A 26756-nucleotide genomic window follows, 5' to 3' on the forward strand; every position below is an offset into this window, starting at 1 on the left:
TTGAGAAACATAGAAGCTGTTATTGCTGCATTTAGCTTGAGGTTGGTTGGATGGATGAAAATGGGGAAAAAGCTATGTATTTTTGTGGAGAAATCTGTCCCTGACTGCACATATTATCAGATATTCCACTATAATTTGTGTCTTCCAAATCAAAATGCACACGCTGTTATTATTATTATTTATTTTTTTTATAAATACTTCTTTCATTAGTGTAATATTTTTGATAGCCAATTGCAATTTTAAGTTTGTTTTATATGTATAACAAAATAAAACTGAAACTACTCAAGTATCCTTTGGGTAAGTGTTTAATGAGCTGAAAAACACAAAGCCTTTGCCAAGTGGAAAAAATGTTTTATAGAAATGTACTGCCAGTATATAAAAAACTGAGAGTTCTGTTCTGAGTTAATAGTGAGTATTACAAAAGAAACCTTACAAAGAGACAACTTTGTGCAGTATAACCAATAACTGTGTATTAATGAATGTGATTTAGCTGGGGAGTGATTATGTCATCAGCTTGCGTCCAGCTTAGTCACCGGAAACACTGTCTAGCACATGGCATGAAGTCATTTGTAAGTCTGCTTACTTCGCTATCATACCACTGACTTCGATTGATATTTTAATAAATACATTCTTCATAAACCATTTATTTTGTTGACAACCTTCCCAAAGGTTCTGCGAAACTGAAAACATGACTTCAGTTTGCATCAGCCCGCAATTAATGATGAATTTACAGACAGTTTGTTAATAGTCTTGTAAACACTGTTAGCAGTTTGTCAGATCTCAAACTCATAAATGCCTGCAGTGTACAAACATGCAACAACCTCTTGGAAATCTTCCCCTTGTAAGATGATGATATAACTGATTACGGTCATATACACCATGTGTTTTACTGTGGTGACTACAAGCTTGACGTAAGAAAGACGGGTAGCCATTTAAAGCATAGATGTAAAATGCAATCCCAGATTGATAATCCAGTGCTCAGTAAATCTGCTAGAGGCTTGGGGTCCTTGCTAATTATGTACAATCTGTGGCCCGCCCGACCCTGGGACACCGTCCCCACATGTAGACCATATCAGTTCCAGTCTATCTGAGTAAGGAGATTATTGCATGCAAAGTTGTAATGCCTATCAATGTCAGGTCCACAAATCCATGCAGCAGCTAATTTTAACCTGCCTCAGAATGTAGGATAACCAACACTGTGTTATGAATGAGTTCATTTCAAAATACAGTGACTTTCTACCTTTTTGATGTCAACACAGATTCTTCTACTGAGGGCCAATATTTGCATTTTAATAAGAAAATCATAGAGATGATGCACTAATAAACACCCATCAAGATAATTCTAGGTCTATTCGCGTGCTGTCGCACCTGAGTCTTACATAAGATGACTAACTGCCTTTTCTAATGGGCTGTTCTATCCAGAAGGGTACAGTACAGTGCAGTGTGTTGACTGTTTAGATTATATGAAGGTCCATAATCAACTCAGTTTTCAAAACTAGCATGTGTTTGCTGGAGTAGAATCATTCTCATTGCAAAAGTTTAAAGGCAATGAATTCATTCAAAGGTCATCCAGATCAGCAATAGCAGATGTTTATGGGTGTATTTTTTTCTTTAGCACCCGAATTCTGTGTAACAACACGTCAATCTTTTTTTTTTTTTATGGCTAAGACGTTTAAATAGAATCAGCCCTACCAGAAAACTTGCACTGGCACTGTCAAATTTTTCCTGAAAATTTGTTTTATAGTTTATTAAGTAAATAAATAATGGGGTATCACAGCAGGGAAGAAACCACGTAATAGCACAAAAACAAGTCTTTGTCATCTGTAATTTGAGTGTAATAAACTTATCCCAAGAGTAACAGACATGCTAAAATGCCTCTGAACACATCAAAACGCTGGAACAGCTTCTAGATGTGACATGGAACATTCAGTAGTTTGCTGACAAATGACACATGTATAGTTCAGCACAAATGGAAACACTTTGGGAAAATTACACAAATAAGCACATATTATTCTTCCAGCATGAACAATTCTCAATAAAATTTAAAGACACAAGCAATGTCAATAATTTCAGCCGAACATGTCTCAATGGAATAAATATATAGTTAAAATGTAGATGGGGCTCTTATCTATTATAGGGGTCTTATTCTATTAATGGTGTCTCAGAAATAAAAAAAGTAATTGACAAAGATCGACGGGCATCTGCTTTTTGTTTAAAACAATCCATTCTTGTTGGTATAGGTAGACTTGCGTTAACCAACGTCGTTACTCACAAAGTGCAGATCAGCAGGCACACACACACCATTAGGGGAGACTGGGTATAATTGTAACACTTTTTGTTTCAACATCTGTAAACCCGCTGAAGCTTGTAAGCTTGAATGCTCAAACTTTTAAACAAAGTGCCCACATTTGTTCACTACAAAAGGTACCAATTCAACCCTCTGTAGGAATATCACAGCCCTTATAAGTTGATGTCAAATACATAGAGTGCCTTGTTACAATCCACCCCACTACTAGGGTAAGATGTAACACATACTGGGGTAAGTTTAAACAGTCAGACAAAAGAAGCAAAAACAGTAGCCACTTCATAAAGTTTCCTTCAAAACAGGTTTATTGAAACAATCTAAAAGAACGATACAAAACGATGTTGTACTTTCCATGAATGACCACAGCTCAAATCCACGTTCCGATTGATGCAGGAGTGTGTGTGTGTGTGTGTGTGTGTGTGTGTGTGTAAATTAGACTACTAGAACAAACTTCAAAAAAAAAAAAAAAAAGTGAGTGAGTGAGATCGTGTCTATATATTAATTTTCTAAATCAGAGTCAAAATGGTGACAAACCAATGTTTTTAACCCTAGAGTGCAGACTTGGTGCATCCAGAAACTGCATATAGGGCACATTTTACCCAGACTTTCTTTGGCTTTGAGCTGCCAAAAAAGCTCCATAGAGACAACATTTAAGTTCTCAGTTCTAGGGGATGCTAAAATGTGCTAAAATTTACCCCACCCCCATAGTGTTTAGTTTGCTGTATTCACATTATGGTTTGAAATAAGCGGTTTTTAACTGCATCACATTTTGCCTGAGAATCTACAATATATTCTAAGTAGTTACATGATTTTATCTGCAACAGTTTAAGTACTAAGCGAAATATAGTTTTGGTCAAAAATAGATTTTTACATCAAAATCATTATTTTTCTTTATAAAATCCACATATACCCACAGCCTTGACAACATTCATTTGAGATCAGGGAGGAAGTAAATAATGAAATGATCATATAGCTATCCCTGAAAGGTGGAAATGGTGCTGTTACAACTCCCCCATGTTACAACCATACCCAGTCTCCCCTACATGACCACCAGCATCACGATTTCTCAAGCTCTTAAACTAGTCTCTGAGCAGTTCTTAGATCTACACTGATGATTCCACTATTATGGATCTAACTCTGCAGGGGAAAAAAAAGTAGGAAAGTGTCCCTTATTCCAATTTCATGCCTTTTTTACGGAACTTTTTACATTTACTCAAAGAATACAGGCTGTGTTATTGTCTTTGCAATTCACTCAAGATATGTAAGGCAAAATATGAACAGTTGTCCATGCATTAAGTGATTAAAGCATTAAAAGTGCAGTTGAGATGCACGAAAAACTCGCACTAATAGGAAGGAGTTAATTCCCAGGATTACTTTTGTATCATCACCTGATCTCCAATCAGCTTACCTATTGGTCTGCTGTTGTCCGGCTTGGGCAAATGTGCAGTCTTTTCACGAGAGGAAAAACTTCACATCATGAGAGACAGAGTAGAGGCCACTGGTGACGCGTCTGGACGCGGGCTTGTCCTCGATCACTTGCAGGATTAGATTAAGCAGAGTTTTCCTTTCCGACTCCTTTACCTCCTTGCTGTCCATGCATTGGCTGGAGGTGATGAGCAAAATAATCATACTCAACAATATGTGCCATCTCTTCTCAGCCCTCATGGCTTTCCAGCCTGATAAACGAACAAACAAGCAAACATAGTCATTACATCCTCGTACTAAACGTTCTGACCGTGCGTAAAATACGCAGATGCAGAGCGGTGGCGCAGTGGTCCGGTGTTTATGCAGTAAATATTACATCCAAATTCGAGTGCTACCTAAATCTCTCGACCTGTTTACACTCTGTACTTTCTGCAAATAAAGGCAAAACTAACTAACTAAATAATACAACGGTACCTAAATGTACGTGAACTGACCCAAATCCAACTATTCTTCATTGTCTAGGCTACGTTTAAACTTTTTAAAATCGGAGAAATAATCAATTCACTATACACCATAATCTTAAAATATGTACTCACGTAAGCAAACATAGAAACTTACGCGAATATTGGTAGGTGGTTTCTACCGCTAATGATGTTCACGCAAAGTTGTCAGAAAAAATTATATCTTCCAACAGTTCCTGTTGTCTCGTGCCTTTCTTGAGAACATGCGTCTTGTTTTTATACGTCAAGTGCGAAGCTTCTTGAATGTAATACAATCGATTTCGGGTGGGTGGCAAATGTAGACATCTTTCCCTTAGGTTTTTTTTTCCTCAACTCGTGGTCAGTTCCTTTGACATTCGCCCCTCCTTTCGTTTCGAATTCATCACAGAAGTTCAGATAACTATAAAAAGTGTCTCAAAACTCCTCTCTGCGGTTTATTAAAAGATTCATTACTGGCAGAGGGCTGGACGCGTAAATGTTCTTGGAGATATCCATCGCGCCATGTCCCCCCAGGGAAATGATGGGGAAACTCAAGTATCCATATATCCAAATATACTTGCTTAAACGTAGTCGAGCTGTGAAAAAAACGCCTGGATGTTTTTTTTCATGGATGGTCGGGTCTTGTGACTGCACTAAGCGCGCTATCCTGGTAAGCCCCGCTTGTTTCCACCTCCCAACTCAAGTTTTGCACTTGGCTGGTATTACACGCTTAACGCATAAATTCCAGGGTCCTTAACTTTTTGTATGTCATAAGAAGCAAACACAGATCAATGGTCTGATTGGAATGATATTGAGCATTTAAATATTTGATCAATTATCACATTATTTCAACCTGTTCTCACGCCTTATGCAAAGCACTCAAACATTGATTCTTTCTTTAAGCTTCTTAATATTTCTCTGTAGACAGAGTTTCCCCCCGGGGGTCTGTGAAGGTCCTGCAGGGGTCATGTCCTGGAAATCTGGCCTTCAAATTTGATATTGAGTTTGTATGAACGTAATTATGTGTGATGGTAATTACATTTCCACTTTTGAGGGAAGATCTAAATGAAACTTGGCTTGTATTAATTGTAAAGTCCAACAATAAATAACAATTGTTAGGTATTTAAATTCTGAAATGCTCTAAGAACGAAATTCTCTAAAGAATGGTGGCATTGATGGCAATATTTATATACAACTACTACTACTACTACTACTACTACTACTACTACTACTACTACTTCTACTAATAATAATGTACAGCAGCTGTTTACTAATAAAACATAAATAAAAATGTAGCCTATACATAAATACCAAACAAATGTAATATTTTTCATCCAAAAAATGTAAACAAATAAATAAATAACATAAAACCTATACTATACTATACTAACAATACTAATTTTAAATTAGTATTAATTGTAAATTATATAAATAATAAGAAATTGTTATGAATTTAAATTCTGATATGCCCTAGGAAAAGGAAACAAAAAAGTAGACACTTTTTAGGAGAAATTAAAAAGTCTGGGTGGTGGACAGTCCATAGTGACAATAAATTAAAGTGACAATAGTTTAAAGATGTGATCTACACATTAACCCTAGACTGATGACATGAATGATCTTTCCAGGGAATCCCTGGGTGTACAAAAGTTGTAAAGTCTCTCTCTGTTAAATCCATGTAAAAGTACAATGTGAAAAGACAAACAGTTTCATACAGCTCTTGTTACTCTTACAGGGATGTCATTGAACCTGCTTCTCATATGGGAATTTGAAGGAAACAGCCTTGCTCCCTCCTGACTTCAAGATTCACACTGGGTTCATACTGACATTAGGAACAGAAAAAATAATCTTCAGATAGGCTACTTAAATGTCACATTTGCATGAGGACATTTCAAACTGCTTTACTTTTTTCAGTAGCCTAACTTTTTAAGTCTACATACGGCCTGGAATACTGCATTTTCTGCATTGCAAAGCTAATCTCAGCACAGATATAGGCTACACTGATCGCTGTCCTAATATGGCCTTTAACCAAATACCTAAAACATATGATTATTGGAATGCTGTAGTCTACTTAGGATGTTTTAAAGCCTCATATGAACTCTAACGCTTACAGACAAGCAATAAAGATGTTGTACTGGGCGACACCAAGCGGTGTGTTTTCAAACTACAAGTACTATCGCCTTACCCCCACACATCCACGGTAGACTAAAAACACATTTTTACACTTGGTATCTAGGCCTACGTCAATTAATATGATTAGAATTAAGCTCTGTGATATATATAATATATCTATATTTAATGAAAATGAATTTTCGCTTACCTGTTGTTAAGATGTCAAAATGTCACGTTCATACTGGGGACTGAATAACTCACAATAAACTAATAATAAAGTTAGTTTACAACTAACAACTATATTGGTAATTTGGTCACACTGTTTGTTCCACTTGAAACTCTCCTCGAATAATATAACGTTTACCTTTATTGATCCAATAAGAAGCCATACATTTATATTGTTACAGTTAATATTTTGAACTTACGTAACTGTCAACGGTAATAAATGACATTTCCATTAATATTACATTTTATTGAACGAGTGTAGACCTACATGCCAACAACATCAAGTGTACATCAATGACCTCTGTAAGGCAAAACGTTGATGTAATTCAATTACCAGGCCAAATTTCCGTTTGACATTTGATCTTTCTACCGTTCTACGTAACCGTTACCTTAGAAACAACTTGAGTTGACAACAACTTTTAGGCAAGTTAGTCAGCCATGTATCCAACTTCCCACTGCTCTAGAAATGAGTTGAATTCAGGAGTCACATTATTTGTTGTCGGGACAGTCGTTCTAACTGCTAAAAACTTTATCTTTACCCCTCAAAAGTGAATGTTTTGACTACCGCTACAGACTCTTACTTGTGATAGACGTGGAGAGGAAATGCTGTAACTCCTAAGATACAAACAAACCGAAGGGATTTTAGCAAACGATGTCGCACAGGTTTGTTTCCTCAAAAATTTAAATTGTAAAATGTCTGTATTAGTAATTCTTCTAAATGTTACAATATAGTCCCTTTCATGTTTAATTTAAGGTTAAGAAAACTATTTAATTTTATTCTCAGATAATTAGCTTAGCTTTTATGCATCAATCTAATGATGAGTAAAACAGTTTGTCTCTGGCAGCACATACAATACACTCTGGTCTGAAGCTCACGAGGAGCTCAGCTGTTTGCTGGATGAAGAACTCCCAGAAGAACCTCTCCGTCCTGAGAGAGACAGAGTGGTGTTCTTCCAAAGGCTCGCCACCTTCTATGTCCGCTATGTGCAGATCTTCAGGCAGCTGGAAGAGGCCTATGACCAAAGCGTTCATCCCCAAAAGAGGCGTGTGATTAGGCAGGTGCTGGACAGTGTGATGGGCCGTGTTTTGGAGCTCAAGAATGAAATGGTGGAAAAGGAATTTTCTGAGTACCACTACATGGATGACATCATCCAAGACCTGAAACTTACCCCTGTGAGTGTCTTTTAATGCTGTAATTATACACAAACGTATTTAAACCGAAAATCATCAGCATTTCAATCATGTTTGTCAAAGGAGGACCTTGAGATTCCAGTTCCCAGGTATTTCATTTGGGAGCGGAACAAAGTGCTGCAGGACAGAGAAAGAATGTTTGCTGCTATATTGAACCAAATGGATGTGACAGAAAAGGCAGGAAAGAGTTCAGTTGCTCATGTTTCATCATAAACAACAATAATTGGAATTGTTTGTGCTTACATGACTTCTCTTGCCTCCCAAAGCCTCCTGTAATGCGCATGTTGACTCTGGAGAGGGCCATTAAAATCATCCAAGTGGCTGAAAGAGCACGGCAAGGCCGACTGAGGGCAAAGTTCATGAGAGAGATCCATAGAGACTCTGAGAGACAGAGGAGAGCTGAGGAACAAGAGGCAGTGAGCACTGACCAGGCCGCAGTTTGTATCCAGAAGGTAAAATATACTATTATGTTCACACAAAATAGTTATAATTCATATATTACTATTAGTTTATGCTAAAAAAAATTCTTACCCTAAATTTCTTAAACTAATTCTAATCTCTGTATAGGTGTGGAGAGGTTTCATGCAAAGAAAATTACAAAAATGCTGCGTGAAGAGGAAATGATATTTCTTGGAATGGTAAGATGAAATACTATATGTATCTGTACCATTCAAAGTTTAGGGTTGATAAATTATTTTGATGTGTTTGAAAGAAGTCTCTTGTGCTGACCAAAACTACATTTATTTGATCAAAAATACAGTAAAACAGTAATGAAATATTGTGAAATATTACAGGTAAAAAAAAAACGTTTCTATTTTAATATATTTAAAAATGTAGTTTATTCCTGTGATGGCAAAGATGGATTTTTATCAGCCATCACTCCAGTCTTCAGTGACATACAGTATTATCTTTCATAAATCATCCTAATATGCTGATTTGTTGCTTAAGAAATATTTATTTCTTATCATCAGTGTTGAATGAAAAAAAACAACAACAAAAAACAAAGCATTTATTTGATAAAGATTTTTTGTTGTTGTTGTTGCAACAATGTAAAAGATTTTACTGTAACTTTTAATCAATCCTCACTGAATAAAGAGGTACTTTTAGGGTGCTTTATACATTCAAAGTACATAAATATTTCAAGTAAGTCATAAATATTTTGGAGTTCATTAATTGTGTTTTTGCAGCTTGACTACATAGTGGGTGTACAACCACCGTGTCGCCACCAGTAGATGGAACTCTAATACTGTTTCTCTTTGTTTCATTCTCTGGCTGTGCCATCTTCAGGCCATGGATCCAAAACTGTCCTATCCATCCCAAACCGAGCTGGATGCTCTAAGTAATGAGGCCAACAGGCGGACCAGACAAGACGAACATGAAGATGACTATCAGAAATCTATTGGATCTGTAATTTATCAGCTCAAGGAAGTGGAGGGCCCAGAAATGAAGGAGACCATGAAAGATCAGATCCGACAGTGGTTCATAGAGTGCCGGTGAGTGGGATCCCTTGCCAATGGTTGCACACAATTAATATTACCTTGGTGTTTTACTGAGCATTTGTTATCAACATTTAAAATGAGTACTTGTGAATAGTGATGCAACAGGCTCATTTCCTGACTACCCAGAGGAGGAGGATGGAGGCTCAGCTCTTATTTTCGCAGAAAAAAACACCTGAGGAGGTAAGTATATGTTCATGTTAGACCAAAACATAATATACCGCATATATAAAATCTCAGTAAAGTTACATTTGTTTGGGATGTTCTTTACCCATCCTATTCAGTATGATTATGGTTAAAGAAAACTGTTATGTTTGTCATGTTTTCGTAAGACACAATCATGTCTTCCTTTTGAAGCTGGCAGAAGAACTGGCAGCAAAGGAGGAGGAAGATGCCAACAAAAAGCCAAAGGGCAAGGAGGAGACAAAAGAAAAAGGAAAGAAAGAAAAAGTCAATGACGAGGTAAGAATTGAGGAAAGGAGTTGACGTGCACTTAAACATTTTGTAAAACCACAATGCCAAAATAGTAAATAGGAAAACACTGCAAAGAACATTAGTGAATAAGATGACCAAGTATTTCTCTAGTGTATATCTCGTTAAGTGTAGTTCTTCTAATATGTAAGATAATTGTACTATCACAGGAGGAAGAGCCTGGACTGAAGATGCTACCATCTGCCTATCTGGAAGATCTTGAGAGGGGACACAAGACATTTTCTGGCAAGGATAAATTGATTGTTTAAACATTTGTGTGTTACAATAACAACATATCATTCTCAAGAGAGAGGGTGTGAGTGGGATTATCTCATCTGATCTGCAGAGGTTTGGAAAAACAGAAACGAGATCAAGAATTTCAGTCAAAGACATGAGCTGGAGCTGATCAAGGAGGAAAAAAGAAAAGAGATTGAGGTGGAAATAAGAAAACAGGTGCGCTGAATGTCTTTTAGCTTGTTGTGAAACTACAGCTACAGCTGATCTGTGTGTACATGCTGTTTTCCATTTACTGCTGTTTTTCTTTTTAAAGGGGTCGTATGATGTTGCTAAAAAGAACATTGTTTCGTGTATTTGGTGTAATTCAATGTGTTTATGTAGTTTAAGGTTCAAAAAAACATTTTTTTCCCACATAATGTACATTGTTGTTTCTCCTCTATGCCCCGCCTTCTGAAACGTGTCAGTTTTTACTAATGTCATCATTCTCAAAAGTAAGATGTAAGCTGATTGGCCAGCTATCCAGTGCATTGTGATTTGCCGAATGCCTCAAGCGTGTGATGGAAATCTTACGCCCCTTACCATACTGTGATGCTGTGTCCTGGCACGACGTGACAAAACCAATAAAACCCATTACAATTGAGGCAGTTGCTGCATCCACCGGTACTGATTATTATGACCCATACTGTCTTTTTTTGCATTGCGTTGCGTATCGCGCTGCATAAATATGAAACCATGTCTGCATTTGTGATCGGAGAAATGACAAACAACAAGCTCTAATAGTTACTCTACACTGCTCCAAACTTGTTTTTTGAATCACCAGTGGCAAATCCTTTGCATATGGAAACGTACTTACAGACTGTGTGTCAGAAGCACCAGGCTGTCTTGCAAAGTTAGAAACAGACATCAGCATTGTAGGCTACTCTCACAGGAAATAGTCACTGCACACATCTGAATATTTGGGTTGAACTGATCTGGAACAGTGTTGTAAATACAACTTAACCACTGATTTCTAGTTGTATCCACTTTTGGAAGACTAAACAAACTAGTTTCGCTTTCACAACAAAACACAGCCGTTTCAGGTAGGAGTGGTTGACTCTTAAATTTAATAAAGAATGTCTCTTTGGATTTGAGACTTTGGTCTTCGAAACTTTACATATCTTTATGCACCAAGAGCTTGTAACACTCCAAAGAGAAAGGAAAAATTGAAATCGCATCATATGACCCTGTTAAAGTCTCCCTGAGATCAAACATTTAAGCCCACATGTCACAATTATTAGTATGAAATTAATGTTAATACTAGCTTTCAGAGACATCGGTTTTTGTTGCTCATTCAGGTGGATGAACTGATGAGACAAGAACTTGCTAATTGGAAGCTGGCTGTGGATAAAGAAAAAAGCGGAAAGGTCAAGGGTGCTGCAAAAGTACAGTAAATCACTTCTGTTTACATGGATTTATTGAATAACATCAGAGACATTGACTTTATATACAATATGTGTATTTTTACACATTGTAAATGAAGAAATTGAAAACTGTCTTTATGCACATTTTGTGTCTTACTACACAGAAAAAGAAGGCATCAAAAAGTGGGAAGAAAAAGAAGAAGGACAAAGACCTTACAGCGGATAGGTTATTTATTTTTATTTTTTATTTTTTTTACGTGTCTTTTGAAAATTTGGAATGGTTAAAGGGATAGTTCATATTTTTAATTACTCACTGATGTTATGTTTTACACCTGTATGACTTTCTTTTTTTTTCATGGAAATCAAAAGGAGAAATTTCTAATCAGATCATATTTTGATCAGCAAAAGTGAGAGTAAAGCACAACTATTGTCAGTGTTGATAATGTTAAGAAATAATAAGAACTGCACCAAATTAGCATATTACATATTTTCTGAAGAATCATGTGACACTGAAGGCTAAAGTAATACAGCACAGTAGCTGCTAAAAATATACCTAAATTATTACAAGGCTAAATTATGTTTTGAAATAAATTGTAACAATATTTCACAATATTAAGTTTTTTCCTTATTCCAGTTTTGATCACATAAATACTTCCTTGTTGACATGAGACTTCTTATAAAAACATTTTTTTTTTTAAATATTACAGACCCCAAACTTTTAAATGGTGAACTCATTGAACTCAAGTTAATCAAACTCTCTCTCTCTCTCTCTCTCTCTCTCTCTCTTATTTTTAGGACTATTGAGTCACTGTTTGAAGAGCTGGTTGAACAGGAATTGCTGAAAAAGGCAGATAATGTTAAACTAAAAGATTATCTAGGTATTTACAATCTTTTTATAATTCTCTTAGAAATGTACATTAAAGGGGGGGTGAAATGCTCATTTTCACTCAATATCCTGTTAATCTTGAGTACCTATAGAGTAGTACTGCATCCTTCATAACTCCAAAAAGTCTTTAGTTTTATTATATTTATAAGAGAAAGATAGTCTGTACCGATTTTTCCCGGAAAAACACGACAGGCTGGAGGCGTGACGTGTGGGCGGAGCTAAAAAATCACGAGCGCCAGTAGGCTTTTGCGTTGAGAGCGTTTGGAAGCTGACATTACCTTGAGGAAAAAACCATCATCCCAAACAAACCATGGCTTACTGTCAGATTCAGCGTATATTTATGATCCAGAATCAGATCCCGAGGCTGAAACTGAACGAGAGCAGCAGCAGCAACGACTCGCTCCGAGTGGGGCTCGAACCCGGGTCTCTGATGGGAGGCGGACGCACTAACAAGGAGGCAGAGATATTTGAAGCAGTTTTACTCACCGCCTGCGGTTCCAACACACGATCGTGACCCTTTTTCGTTGGGATTGCATCATCCTTAAGAAATAAACGATACGCAAATCCGTCGTCAAACTGGGCCTTGTTTGTAAAACAAGCATTTTCGAAATGCAGGGAACAAACACAAACACTTGCACAACTCCGTTGATGCTCTGTAAAAATAAACACCATCCACTGATCCCTTAATGCTGTTTTTTTTTGGTAATCTGTGCAGGGTTGTCTTGCCCTGGCAACCAAAAACACACTCCTTTTGTGACATTTCCCGACGCTCTCGCTCTGATCAGTGATTGTCTGTGCTCAGCCTCTCATTGCTCTGCTATACGGGAGCGCGCGCTCTTCCGGGAGAAGTGCCCTTAAGACCCATATAAGGAAATTCCGCTCCATCTAACGTCACACAGAGCCATTCTCGAAAAAAACTTTCTGAAACTTGTGACAAACCGGAAGGAGTATTTTTGGAACAGAAATACTCCTTCAAACATACAACTTAATTTTTGAAACTTTGTCCATGTTTAGCATGGGAATCCAACTCTTTAACAGTGTAAAAAACTCAGTATGCATGAAATAGCATTTCACCCCCCCTTTAAAAAAAAAAAAATTCTAAATTCTAAAGCTTATTTGGCCCTTTCATAATTTATATAAATGGGGTTATACATTTCTGTAAGCATATATACACACCTGCTCTGTTTTTAAAGGGGACTATAGCTATCTCGGCACAACTCTACGACAGTCTGACATTGAGCCTATGCCTTCCTTATCTGATGTTCGCCAAGTTGTAGCACTTTATGCTGTCTTACCATTAGGTGAGAAAATTAATCGCTCAGGAATTTCTTATTTTTACCGTCTTCATATGTTGTCAAGCTGACCAGCTAAATGGATCAAATAAAAAATTTTCTTTGTCCTATAGGATCCCAAGCAGTGCATGAAAAGGCTCCCCTGGTGAAGACCATGTTGCTAGTAGGTCCGAATGGTGTGGGTAAGAAAATGTTGGTCCATGCCATCTGCCAGGAGACTGGAGCCAATCTGTTTGACCTTTCACCTTTAAACGTGGCTGGAAAATACCCTGGCAAGAGTGGATTGCAGATGATGCTGCATGTGGTGTTTAAGGTAAAGTTTAATGTGAAATCTGCCTAAATCTGTGATACTGGCCTGCTAACTGTTGATATTTTGGTGTATTTTGTACTCTGTATTCTGGTCAGGTTGCCAGACTGATGCAGCCTTCTGTAATATGGATTGGAGAAGCTGAAAAGATGTTTTACAAAAAAGTACCAAAAGAGGAGAAGGAGGTAAAAAGCGTAACCCACTTGTGATCTGTCTAGTGGTGAAATGACATGTAATGAGCTATTTCCTTGGTTTTTATTCTGGTGCACAGTTGGATCCGAAACGTCTGAAGAAAGATTTACCCAAGATCCTTAAGTCCATCAAAGGAGAAGATTGTGTGTTAATAGTAGGAACGACAAGTGATCCACACAGTGCAGACCTGAAATCCTTGTGTAAATTCTACAATAAGATCATCCTCATACCTCGGCCAGACTATGCTTCAAGATACGGTAATCTAAGTGCTTACCAAGGCTGCAATGATTTCTTCAAAAGTACAGTAAAATCAGAAATATATTTTGAATTATAAATACAATTTCAATTATCGTTTTTATTTTATTTTTTTAACTTACTGAGCATAAAATAGTGTATTTGAAGAAAAATAAACTAAATCAAAGTGTTTCCAATCATGCATATTGTCACAGTAATGTGGAAAGAGCTGATAAAAAAGAATGGAGGAGAAGTAACCAGTGACCTTGACCTCAGCTCCCTGGCAAAGATCTCTGATGGCTACACACAAGGTCACATGGTACAGGTGGTACGTAACATCTTGACCGAACGGCGCATTCAGCAATTTCCTAAACGTCCACTGACTGCCTCAGAGTTTGTGTCTCCACTTGCAAGAATCGACCCTGTGTTTCAGGAGGAAGAAGAGGCATTAAAAGTAAGTCAACTCTTTCAAATATCTGATACCATGGCTTTTCATTGCAGTGCACATTGAAGTTAACAGCTAACTTGACAATAATGAGCAATGATATACAAGTGCTATGTATACACTGTATCTTTTGAATAAATTAATTTTTTTCCTCCATAGAATTGGTATGCCAAGACTCCCCTTGGAAAGAAGAGAATTAAAGCTGCCTCAGGGAAAGAGGGTGATGAAGAGTCCTCAAAAACAGGGAGCAAAGGTGGCAAGAAGAAAGGAAAAAAGTAACAATATAAGTGTTAACATGAGCAACCATAGTACCACATTTCCCTGCCTTTACCAATAAATGTATCAGTTTTCTTATGACATCATTATCTTATGACAGTATGCATGTTTTTTGTTCAGCTGTAAATTAAAATCCAAACTGAGGGGTGGAAAAGAGCTTGTGGGTCTATAAATACACAGATACCCTCTCAATTAAAGAGGAAAGGCGTATCTCCTAGTCCATTTAAGAGTGTAAACCCCAGCGTGAAAAACATGATGACAGGGCTTATCATATCATACACTCTGTTCTTCCCCTCAATAAACTGGCATTGCCTGAATATTTTTGCAACTGACAAGAAAGTGTCACTGTCAGTACTAACATGCTTACACCTCAAAAGCAAAGTTCTAGGGCAAAAATAATGAAGATACATTAATCTGAGTGATAGTGATAACAGTCAGATAAATTATGGCTGCTAAAATCTCAAATTAAATTTAGATTCAATTATTTTAACCAGTAAAATTCTTATTGTGGTGGGTTAAAAAAGGCCAATGAAATGTAAATGTCTATGGCAAACACAAACATTTATATGCCACTTACTTTGGTGTTTCTCTACTTCATTAGATCTGTCCAGCAGATTTATGAATAAAGTGTTCCCTTTACACTACCGCTCAAAAGTTTGTAGTCTTTTATGCTTAGCAAGGCTGCATTTGTTTGATCAAAAGAACAGGAGAACAGTAATATTGTAAAATATTTTTACACTTTAAAATAACTGATTTCTATTTTAATGCATTTTAAAAGTTATTTTATTCTTGAAAGACAAAGCAGAGTTTTCAGCAGCCATTAGTTTAAGTTAAGTTTTACATTATTCTTCAGAAATCTTTTTTTTTTTCTAATATGACCATTTTGTCACACACCTGGACTCATTTAATGTGTTTTTGCCCGTGACCCAGTTTCTGTCTTTCCGTGTTTGATTAGTTCCCAGGTGTGTCCATTATCTTCCTCATGTGTTCCATGTCCCTGTTAATTTAATGATTCCATCCACCTGTGTTTCCCCAATTACCTGTTGTTCATAAGCCGTGTCCCTTCAGTTCTGTTTTGTCGGGTCTTCTCACTTGGTCTCACTTGTGATCACTTGCTACTTACGTGTGTCTACCTCTGTGCTCCATGTTGGATATCCCCTGTGTTGGATATATTAAAAGCCTTATTCTGTTTATCCTCGACTCCGTATTCCTTCAGGCAGCGTAAAACCGTGACAGAAGACCCGACCTAAAGAAGAAAATAGAAAACTGCGTGTTTTTTTCCCTCCGTTTTGTTTTTGTGTTTTCAAAGTCTTTTTGTTTCGTAGTGTTCTATGGATCCCCTCTATCGTCCCGAATTCCTCATCCTCCTGCTGAAGCAGGAAGGACGTTCTCTCGAGGACCATACCAGACAGTTTCTCCTATTAGCTAATGCCACCAGCTACCCGGACGGCGCGCTCTGCACCTTCTACAACACCAGCCTGAACTCCAAATGCAGAGCGTTGTCGTCCGAAGATGGTCCTCGAGAGGATTTCGCCGCATACGTGGAGTGGACTCTGGCGAGAAATGGGTCACCTCTCACCGTCTGCCCCATAGAGGACCTCGCCAGCCCCACTCCCGACCCAGAGACCAGCCAGCCACCATCACGCCGCACGGAGCCAGAGCCCACCGCAGCCGCAGAGCCCGAGCCATCCACTGACAGGGAGCCGGAACTCGAGAGCGCGACTGACCAGGTGTGTGAGCCGGCAACACCGTGCATCGTGGGAGTCCTCGTGGAGATCGAGGGCGTGGAGGAAAGCCCTGCCCACACTCCTACGACTGAGGGTGAGCTGTATACAGTCTCTGAAGGTCATATGGAGCAAGCTCTGGATCTGATGGACTGGTCTATGGAGGTAATCCCTAATTTTCCTGTTTCCCCGCTGGTTCCGTCCAGCCCTGATTCCCCTGTATACCCTCTCAGTCTCCCACTCCTACCTCCTCCAGTCATTTCCTCTGCTCCATTTCCGCTGGTTCCATCCAGCCATGAGTTTTCTGTTTCTCCGCTGGTTACGCCCAGCCCTGAATCTTCTGTGTCTCCGCTGGTTCCGCCCAGCTCTGAATTTTCTGTGTCTCCGCTGGTTCCGCCCAGCTCTGAATCTTCTGTGTCTCCGCTGGTTCCGCCCAGCTCTGAATCTTCTGTGTCTCCGCTGGTTCCGCCCAGCTCTGAATCTTCTGTGTCTCCGCTGGTTCCGCCCAGCTCTGAATCTTCTGTGTCTCCGCTGGTTCCGCCCAGCTCTGAATCTTCTGTGTCTCCGCTGGTTCCGCCCAGCTCTGAATCTTCTGTGTCTCCGCTGGTTCCACCCAGCTCTGAATCTTCTGTGTCTCCGCTGGTTCCGCCCAGCTCTGAATCTTCTGTGTCTCCGCTGGTTCCGCCCAGCTCTGAATTTTCTGTGTCTCCGCTGGTTCCGCCCAGCCATGATTTTTCTGTTTCACCGCTGGTTCCGCCCAGCCCTGAATCTTCTGTGTCTCCTGTATTCCCTCCCAGCCTCCCTCTCCCGCCTCCTCCCAAACCTGCTGGTCCCTCTACTCCTCTTTCGCTGGTTCCGTCCAGTCCTGATCCTCCTGTCCTTCCTCCATCCTTCTCCTCTCTCCTCCTCCTAGACCAGCCAGTTCCTCGTCATCCCTGCTGGTGCCAGTCAGTCCCGCAGCTCACCCTCAGTCCGTGCCATCGGGGCGCGGTGGTTCGCCGCTGGACTGCCAGTCTCCAGCTCCGCCTTGGCGTGTTAAGGCCCTGTCTCCGCCTCCAGCCTCCGAGCCCTGGACTCCTCCTCGGTCCTTCGACCCAGCGGCTCCGCCTTGGCTCTTAGCTCCCTCGTCTCCACCGTGGCCTGTCATCCCACCTGCTCCACCGGGCTCCCTCGTCCCTCCGGCTCCACCTTGGTCAGTCGTCGACCATCCGCCGCCTCGGGACTCCACTCCTCTGGTTCCACCTCGTCACTCCATCCCTCCGGCTCTGTCAGGCTCCTCCTTCCCTCCAGTTCCACCTCCATCCTCGGTCACTCCGGCTCCACAGCGGTCTGCCAGGACCCCGCCTCTGCCTTGGTCGCCTGAGCCTTCAGCTCCACCTAGGCCCTCCGGATCCTCGACGTCACCCTGGCTCTGCGGCTGTGCTGCTCCATCTTGGGCTCCTCACCCACCGGGGCAGTCTCCGCCTGTCGGCCCCCTGGTGTCGTCGACCCTTCCTTCACCATGGCTCCTCCCGCCGTCGACCCCACCTTGGATCTCCGTCCTGGCTGGTCTCTGGTGGACCATCTGGCTCCTCCTGCTCCTGTCTCTTCCCTGGCTCCTTCCTCCGTCGTCTCCTCCCTGGCTCCTCCTTCTGTGGTCCCTGTCTGCTGGCCCCCTCCTGGAAGTCCGTCCTCCACCGGAACCTCCTCCCAAGTTCCCACCTACGCCTCCCCCTGTTGTTTCTACGGTGCGAGGACGCACCTACCAGGAGGGGGGAGTACTGTCACACACCTGGACTCATTTAATGTGTTTTTGCCCGTGACCCAGTTTCTGTCTTTCCGTGTTTGATTAGTTCCCAGGTGTGTCCATTATCTTCCTCATGTGTTCCATGTCCCTGTTAATTTAATGATTCCATCCACCTGTGTTTCCCCAATTACCTGTTGTTCATAAGCCGTGTCCCTTCAGTTCTGTTTTGTCGGGTCTTCTCACTTGGTCTCACTTGTGATCACTTGCTACTTACGTGTGTCTACCTCTGTGCTCCATGTTGGATATCCCCTGTGTTGGATATATTAAAAGCCTTATTCTGTTTATCCTCGACTCCGTATTCCTTCAGGCAGCGTAAAACCGTGACACATTTGATGCTCAAGAAACATTATTAGTAGTGAACACAGTTGTGCCACTTAATATTTTTGTGGAAAACGTGATATTCTGTCAGGATGTTTACATTTTTAAAAAGAACAGCATTTATTTAAAATAGGTTTTTTTTTATTCTTTAATGGCACTTTGATCAATTTAATTCATCCTTGCTAATTAACTAGATTAATAATAACCACTTATTGATCCTAAACTAAACTGAACCTGAACTAAAAATGTTGTGTTTTTATTAATGTCAAGCTAAAAAGTTTCCCTGCATAAGAATTCTTCCTGGTTCTGCTGTGGGTTGTTGGGGTCCATACATAGAGGTGAAAAGACAGTACGTGCTTCAGATCAAGGACAACTAATGGGAGACAGGGATTTTGCAGCCCCAGTTAGAGTTGTGGAGTTGTGATTGGTCTGGGCTGAAACTGAGACAGCCCCCAGACTAGGGTTTAAGGGATTATCTCAGATCAACAAATGGACAGCCACTCTGTCAGAGCAGTGCAACTCAGTCCTGGTAAACATGTAGATCTGCATATTTAGAAGCAGAACTTTTGTGCAGTGCACTCTGATTTCACAAAGTTAAAAGTAAGGATTTGGTGCCTCATTACACTTATGATACAGGAATAAGCTGCACAGCATTAACATCATTGATGCCCAGAAGGACATGCATTTTTCTCTCTCCCTATAATTACACTTACATTCCAATTGTTATGGGTACTATAGAGTGAATTTAGCCAAATTGCTTTATGTATATTTAAATATTTCTAAAGCATGATTCTGGCAATGTGTATATAAAATAGTTTGAGTCTAATTATATTGATTCAAGTTGATCTGCTTAGAATTGTAATCATAAGAATTATAGTATGGAGAGCAATGCAATATAATATTTTGAGCAACAAGGTGACTTCAAGTTGATTTATGGCACTTGGTAAATCTGTTGTCAGCAGGGTAGAGAGAGACAGTACCAAAGGACATGTGAAACTCACAGAGATGGGATCCAAACAAGGACCTGTGAGCTTAGGTGAAGTGTTCAGCTGTTTTGTCAAGTTCTAGTTTCACCTAACACATCCTCACATGGCCCCGGTTCCTTAACAAATTGCTATTTATATTGTGTCTTCGGGCCATCTGTAATATTGCGTCCATGTCACTTTGAGTTGAGATTTCTTCTGCACATGCTTGGTGGATGATTGCAACTCAACAGAGAGACTTTACTAAATGCAATAGTCCTGCAGGTTTATTTAGTGAAAATGGGTAAAGGTGAAGTAGTGCATTTATTTAGTTTCCAAACAGAAATAATGTCGGTTTTTGAACATTCTCCTTTTCAGTTATCAAAAACAGGTAGTTCCGCCCCTAAAGTTATGTAATTGGTTGAGCCAATTGTTTTCTCTAGCTCAGCTAGTCTGTCAAATCAAATAAAAATTACTAAATGAAAATGTAAAATGAAAAATATATTTTAAATATTTTTTTTCTAACTTTACATTCTTTTTTTTTATTATTTCATTTAATTTTTTAAAGATGTTCTCTATAAATTCCAACAGAACAAACAATGGATAATAATTCTCAAAATTTCAATTTAACATGTAGAGAAACTACAGCTACGGTTGTCAGAATGAAACCCGCTTATTTTGCATAACAGCTTGATCAGATGCTAGTCTAGCATTCAGAATGATCTAACAAGTGCTTTCAAGGCTGAATGTTAGGATATTTTAATCTATTTTTTACCTTTCCAACTTAGGTATTTTGGTAACTATCTGAGAAAAATGATTCACGAACCTGTGCCACTGTGAAAAGCTTTTGGTCAACACAACATTAATCAATTACATTTTTGAGTATTAGTCCTGTGAATTGGTTTGTGAATCTTTGTGTTAATTTGTAAGATATGATATATAGTAAATAGACCAACTGTTATGAACCAACGCATCTTTGAGAAAAGTGGGTGGTCGGTCATCTGCGGTGGATGAAAACAATGCTAGCAGGCAGGACTTGCTCCATGCAGCCAAGATGTTTCTATCTTTATGTATAATGACGCACAGTTATTTTGGAGATATGTCAGCTGTTGGTATTAGGCTTTGGGAAAGCTGAAAAAAAAGAAAAACACTTTCAGCTGCTTGTCTGCCAAAGGAAACAGGGATAGCACACTGACCTGGGTAACTTTGGTCAAAGTTTTATGGATAATACTGAAGGAATTTATGTGAACTACAGAAAATTATAGGTTGGCCTTGACGTCTTTTGGTATTATTGTCACTAGCTTCAAAACATGATGATAAGAAGTGTCTCTTTTGGATTTTTATGTGAGGAAAATGTCAGATTTGGCTAATGGTGAGTAAAACGGAAGATAATCCATTTGTTCCTTCTTAAAAATCTGGTCAGTATGAACTTTTTTTCTCACGCTTGATCTCAAGTTGTTGTTCTGATGCATGATTCATAAAGAAGATATGAGACTTAAATTAATTTTAGACTATTTACATTCCCAGTTGTTCTGTATAGTCTAAATAATACAAAATAATATACAATATTCATAACTTCTGAGTTTTAATCTCAAGGATGGTGTCATGTTTCAAAGTATTATATACATTCGAGAGCAACTATTAAACGCTGGTGAAATGGGACAACTGGGACAAGTGTTTGTTTGTAATGTGAAAAAGACGAATGTAAGAAGTTACACCCTTTGTCTTTTTATTTGACTCATCACTTGTATCTGCACATATGGACAAAAATTAATGAACCCACCATAAAGTAAGCTAGAGTGGCAGAGACATCGGTGCATTCCAAATTATTAACTAATTACATAGAGGGAGTGTAAGCTGTAGGGAATATTATTTTGGTCAGTATCATATTTCATATTATAAGAGCAGCCACAGGTTGTATTCATCAGTAAGATCTGTTTCTGTGATATACGCAAAATGGTTTTAGACATTAAATTAGACATACTGCATTTTGTCAGTTGAGCACATACAGTAGTTGATAATTGAATAAACTTGATACAGAAATGATGTGCATGTGAATATAACAACAATAGCCTAATAATGTCAATGAGTATATGATTACACTTTTTAGAATTCAATTTGGAGCGGTAAAGGCCTAATGTTGAAGTTGCTGGCCATTCCTAAAGGCTTGTGAGAAGACAAGTTCCTAAACATGGCATGTAAGACTCATTTATTAATTAAGCATTTTGAATTTTATTATAACATATTTTATTTTACACTACTGCTGTTAAGAAGATATGAAATCCCTTAAGTGACATTCGCATGGGCACGATTCAGTAGAAGAATTTGGCGCGTGTCACGTGACAGTATAGCGCGCGTGTGCAAGTAAAAGAGAGAAAATGTGTGCACGCAGCAATTTCACCTCAAATGTCACTTTAGGGGCTTCGTATAGGACAGTTTTTGTTACAAAAGAAACACTGATAATTATTCCATTTTTGTCTGAAGTGAATAGAATTCAGTTGGTAAAAGGGCTAGAAGATGTGACGCTGTGTGAGAAAGAAGCCTGTACATTTGAGGTGGTCCTCAGTCATGCGTACATCCAGGGTCAATGGAGCAGGGATGGGGTACCACTTAAATCCAGGCCTGTTTGTCGAATTGCCACGCAGGGCAAAAAACACACTCTCACACTCACGCGCGTCACGGTTGCTGACATGGGTGTCATCAGTTTCAAGGCTGAAGGGATTGAAAGCTCTGCAATGCTGACAGTCAAAGGTACTATTCCATCAATATGAAACCTGTATTTAATGCAGTATAAAATCATTTCTTTTTCGGTTAACGGTGGGATGTTTCAGAACCTAGAAGTTTTGGATAATTTACAGTCTTTGTCAGTTTAAAGTTGTTAGAGCTGCCTGTGATACAGTAGCAGGTTTATTGTCATGTCTACTTTTTCTCAGCCAGGAATATAAAGATTGTGAAGGCTCTTCAGAATGTCAGTGTGACTGAGAGGGAGAGCGTGACATTTATCTGTGAGGTCAACTGGGAAGATGTGGATGGGAAGTGGTACAAGGATGACAGCCGGTTGAGAGCTGGGGACAATGTTAAAATAAAATGTGAAGGTATGTGTGAGAGGTTGAGTAAACTTTGACTGGTGGCTTATTATGTACATTCAAGGGTCGTTCGCAAAATATGGTGACAAACATGGCAACTAACTTTTTTTTTAGTGATGAAAAAAGACTGAAGACTTCAAACTCCATATGAAAAGCATTGTACTATAATCTACCCTAAAGTTGATTAGTTTAGTTTCAAGCTACAATGCACATTAATATATATATATTTGAGTTGTCTAGTGCCAAAAAACCCTGTATCACCTACTTCTAGTAATTTATTTGTTGATAAAAAATAAATTGAACACTTATGTATATAAAAGCTTGCAATAAATAAATAAATAAATAAACAAACACATACAGTAATAATAATAAAAAACTTTTGTCAGTAGATTTCATGATATTTATGTTTTTTTATGTTACAAATTTTGTAAATACAAAATGCTGTGGAAAAATACTTCAGTTCAGAGTAAAAAGAAGCTGTTTAAACCTATGCATGTAGATTTTCATTTCATTTTTATATTGATTGAAAAGTCGCAATATAAAACTTTTTGAGGATGACCAAAAGAGTATTTCACAGAATATGATCATGTTTTGTTTTGGATTCTAATTTTCTTCAGCTCTTTCAAATTCAATCAAATCTCATAAACACAGGTAAAACACACTCCTTAACCTACAAATCAGTCAAACCAGAAGATGCTGGTGAGATCAGATTCACTGCTGAGAGGGTCTCTTCAACAGCAACACTGGGAGTCAAAGGTAAAAAACAAAACAAAAAAGTACTTTTATACTTTTTTTCCATTTTGTTCAAATGTAACAATGATTATCATTGTAGAGCTTCCAGTTCATATTGTGAAGCCCCTGAGAGTGAAGATCGCCATGTACAAACATCGTGCCTTGCTGGAGTGCCAGGTCTCTCGTGTCAATGCTGTGGTTAAATGGTACAGAAGAAATCATGAAATTGTGCCAAATAGGAAGTACCAAACTATCAGTGAAGGTGTGTACCGACAGCTTATCATAGATGATGTGGGATCTTCAGATGAAGACACTTTTACCTGTGATGCTGTCGATGACAGGACTTCCTGCCAGCTGTTTGTAGAGGGTGAGAAGTTCAATTCAACCAGACTTTAAATACAATTTACTACCCAGTTCCAATATAAGTACTGATTTAACGGAATTCTTAGCCTACTTTAAATTAATTTAGTCTGTTAATTTATCCTTTTGAAATGCTAAGACTTTTATGCAGTGAATATTTTGTATTCTTACAGAGCAGGCCATCAGCATTTTGAAAGGACTCAGTTCTGTGGAGGTCATGGAGCCTAAAGAGGCTCGTTTTAAGGTGGAAACAAGTATTAAGTTAGAGAGGGCACCCAAATGGACCCTGAATGGGCAGATACTATGTCCCTGTCCAGAAATCCGGATTGAGAGGCAAGGAACATCGAACAGACTCATTTTCACTCAAACCGACAGTAGTATGTGTGGCACTGTGCAGTTCACCTCGGGGAAGAGCAAGTCAGGAAGCTCAACTCACAGTTACAGGTAATTTATCTTCTCGTATATTGAGCAAATATTCAACAAATTGGTACTGTACCATGTTAGTTGCCAATATTACAGGCTTTAATTGCTATCAGCATATTAGTTATTTAATTGTGCATGGTCATTTCTAATATTATGGCATTTAGATTACCATGTAATGCAAAAAAATAAAAAAAAATAAAAAAAATATTAATATTTCTGAATTAGTTTTTATTATACATTTTTTATTTTACTTTAGTTTTAGCAATTTTTAATTGTGTGTTGTGTCGTGTGTCATTTTTTTTTTTTTTTAGTTCAATAGTATGAATATTTACAATATTTACCCTAAGGTTGTGGGTTCAAGTCTTGGGCTGGCAATCCCATGACTTAGGTGACCTTGAGCAAGGCATTGAACCCCCAACTGCTCCCTGGGCGATGCAGCCATAAATGGCTGCCCGCTGCTCCTGGTGTGTGTTCACTGCTGTGTGTGTGCACTTTGGATGGGTTAAATGCCAGAGCACAAATTCTGAGTATGGATCATGTCACTTTCAACTGTAAGAAATGTTACTTCGGCAACTAGCTGAAATAAGCTTAAGGATTTAAAAATATATATTTTATTTTATTTCAATTAAAAGTTGATTTTATTTCAGGTTAAAAGATTTTAGATTTTAGATTTAGTTAATAATATTTAAATATTAGCAGATCTAAAAATGTGTGTCCTTTTTTTCATACTGTACATGATAATATTGTTATGCATAAATTCACTAGTAGCATTTTACATTATTAATTTTAGTTGTGTGTGTGTGTTTTAAACTAGTATTACATTTTAATATTAACCATTATTGTTAATCAGCCATAACATAACTAAAAATAATTATTGGCATATATTATTAGCCAGAATTTTAATATCAGAACTTGGAACAAATCATTTGTTTTATACGGATTGAGAATCATGTGCCTTAAATGTATTCTTGCTTATGCTTTTCCTAATAGAGCGCCCTTTGATTGTCAAACAGCCCATTTCTGATGTGGAGGTGAAGGAGAACAGGTCAGTTACTCTCAGCTGTGAGTTCTGTCCATCCCCCAGAGTGGTGCGCTGGTTCAAGGGTAGAACCCCACTGTTTGCTTCCAATAAGTACACAATGAAGCGGGAAAAAGAACCGGGTTGAGATGACCATCATGGGTGTGAAAGCAGCAGATTCAGGAGAGTATCGCCTGTCTGGCTGGTGGCTCAGAGGCAAGAGGAAGAGTCAGTGTGGAAGGTACCTGGCTTTAGCTATCCGTGTCCTGGAGATTTCTTGAAATTGCTTCTTAGAGCACAGATAAGACACATACAGTACATTACAAATAATTGTTCTTTCCTGCAGTGAAAAGGTTGAAGATCATAAGACACTTAGAGCAAGTAGAGGTCGAGGAGGATGGAACTGCAGTGTTCAGCTGTGAACTGAATCATGAGTCACCCAGTGTCCAGTGGCTGCTCAATGACCGAGTCCTATACACCAACTACATCAACAAAATCCAGAATTCTGGAAAAGCATACAGTCTGATTTTAAAACGACTAGCTCCTCAAGAGAGCCGTGTAACATTCAAAACATTTGATATCAGCGAGTCTGCGTTCCTCAGGGTCAGAGGTGAGGTTTTCAGTTACCACGGGGCTAAGAAAACAAGATTTGAGAATAAACTACTGTCCAACTACTTTACATTTAAAGCAGAGACACAATGATCAAACAACAGATATCAGATATTTAATTGTTTGTGTCAAGCACTTTCTTAAAGGAATATCAATAAATTATGGAAATATTTTCACTCTTTCAGAGCACTATTTCTTGTAGAGTTCATGCATAAAATTATTATTATTATTTTTTTTATTTTTTAAATAAGCATACTATAACAAACCATTTCAAGGCCACACAGACAAAATATTAATTCAAAACACTTGATGACACAAAACTAATCATTCAGTTCTAGTGATTATAATTCTCAAGGTCTTACGTCATCCCTTCTCTATTATTATGAGAACATATTTTTGTCTATAATTTCTATTGTATCTATAGCAGAAAGGTATAGGAAATATCTTATTGTACATCATAATGTTGTGATGCCTAAATTCACTTTGTATGGAAATTGTTTACTTTTTATGGTGTTAACTTCTTTTTTTAACAAGTAGTATAGATTTCTGATATGAGCCATTTATTGGTTATCGGAAGGAAATTTGTTGCTATATGACATTTGCTTTATATGCCCCTTAGAGAAGCCAGCAGTGTTTCTCAGGTCATTGGAGGATGTAGCAGGTGAGGAACGTGGTGAAATCCTTTTGCAGTGTGACGTTTCCAAACCATCAGTGACACCTGTCTGGAGAAAAGATGGTGAAATTCTGACTGCCAGTGAGAAGTATGAG

The 26756-nt window shown here is 38.6% G+C and overlaps 1 protein-coding gene, 1 long non-coding RNA gene and 1 pseudogene across 2 annotated transcripts; all 3 read left to right on the top strand.

Moving 5' to 3' along the window:
• Nucleotides 1-6949: 6949 nt before the first annotated feature.
• On the top strand, nt 6950-15610 carry LOC113070917 (dynein regulatory complex protein 11-like; annotated as a pseudogene).
• A 6259-nt stretch (nt 15611-21869) lies between these two features.
• Nucleotides 21870-24386, top strand: LOC113070915 (obscurin-like). The gene is made up of 6 exons (XM_026244265.1): nt 21870-21958; nt 22245-22511; nt 22694-22855; nt 23498-23602; nt 23679-23945; nt 24112-24386. Exons 1-6 carry the CDS (start codon nt 21952-21954, stop codon nt 24384-24386), a joined length of 1083 nt encoding a protein of 360 aa, XP_026100050.1. The 5' UTR covers nt 21870-21951.
• A 1187-nt stretch (nt 24387-25573) lies between these two features.
• LOC113070914 (uncharacterized) lies at nt 25574-26731 on the top strand. Its single transcript, XR_003280003.1, has 3 exons — nt 25574-25620; nt 25726-25989; nt 26608-26731. It is a non-coding gene; the product is annotated as an uncharacterized LOC113070914 (long non-coding RNA).
• Nucleotides 26732-26756: the final 25 nt, after the last annotated feature.

The sequence above is a fragment of the Carassius auratus genome, unplaced genomic scaffold (genome assembly GCF_003368295.1).
Source record: "Carassius auratus strain Wakin unplaced genomic scaffold, ASM336829v1 scaf_tig00005352, whole genome shotgun sequence".
In the NCBI taxonomy this organism is placed as follows: Eukaryota; Metazoa; Chordata; class Actinopteri; order Cypriniformes; family Cyprinidae; genus Carassius; species Carassius auratus.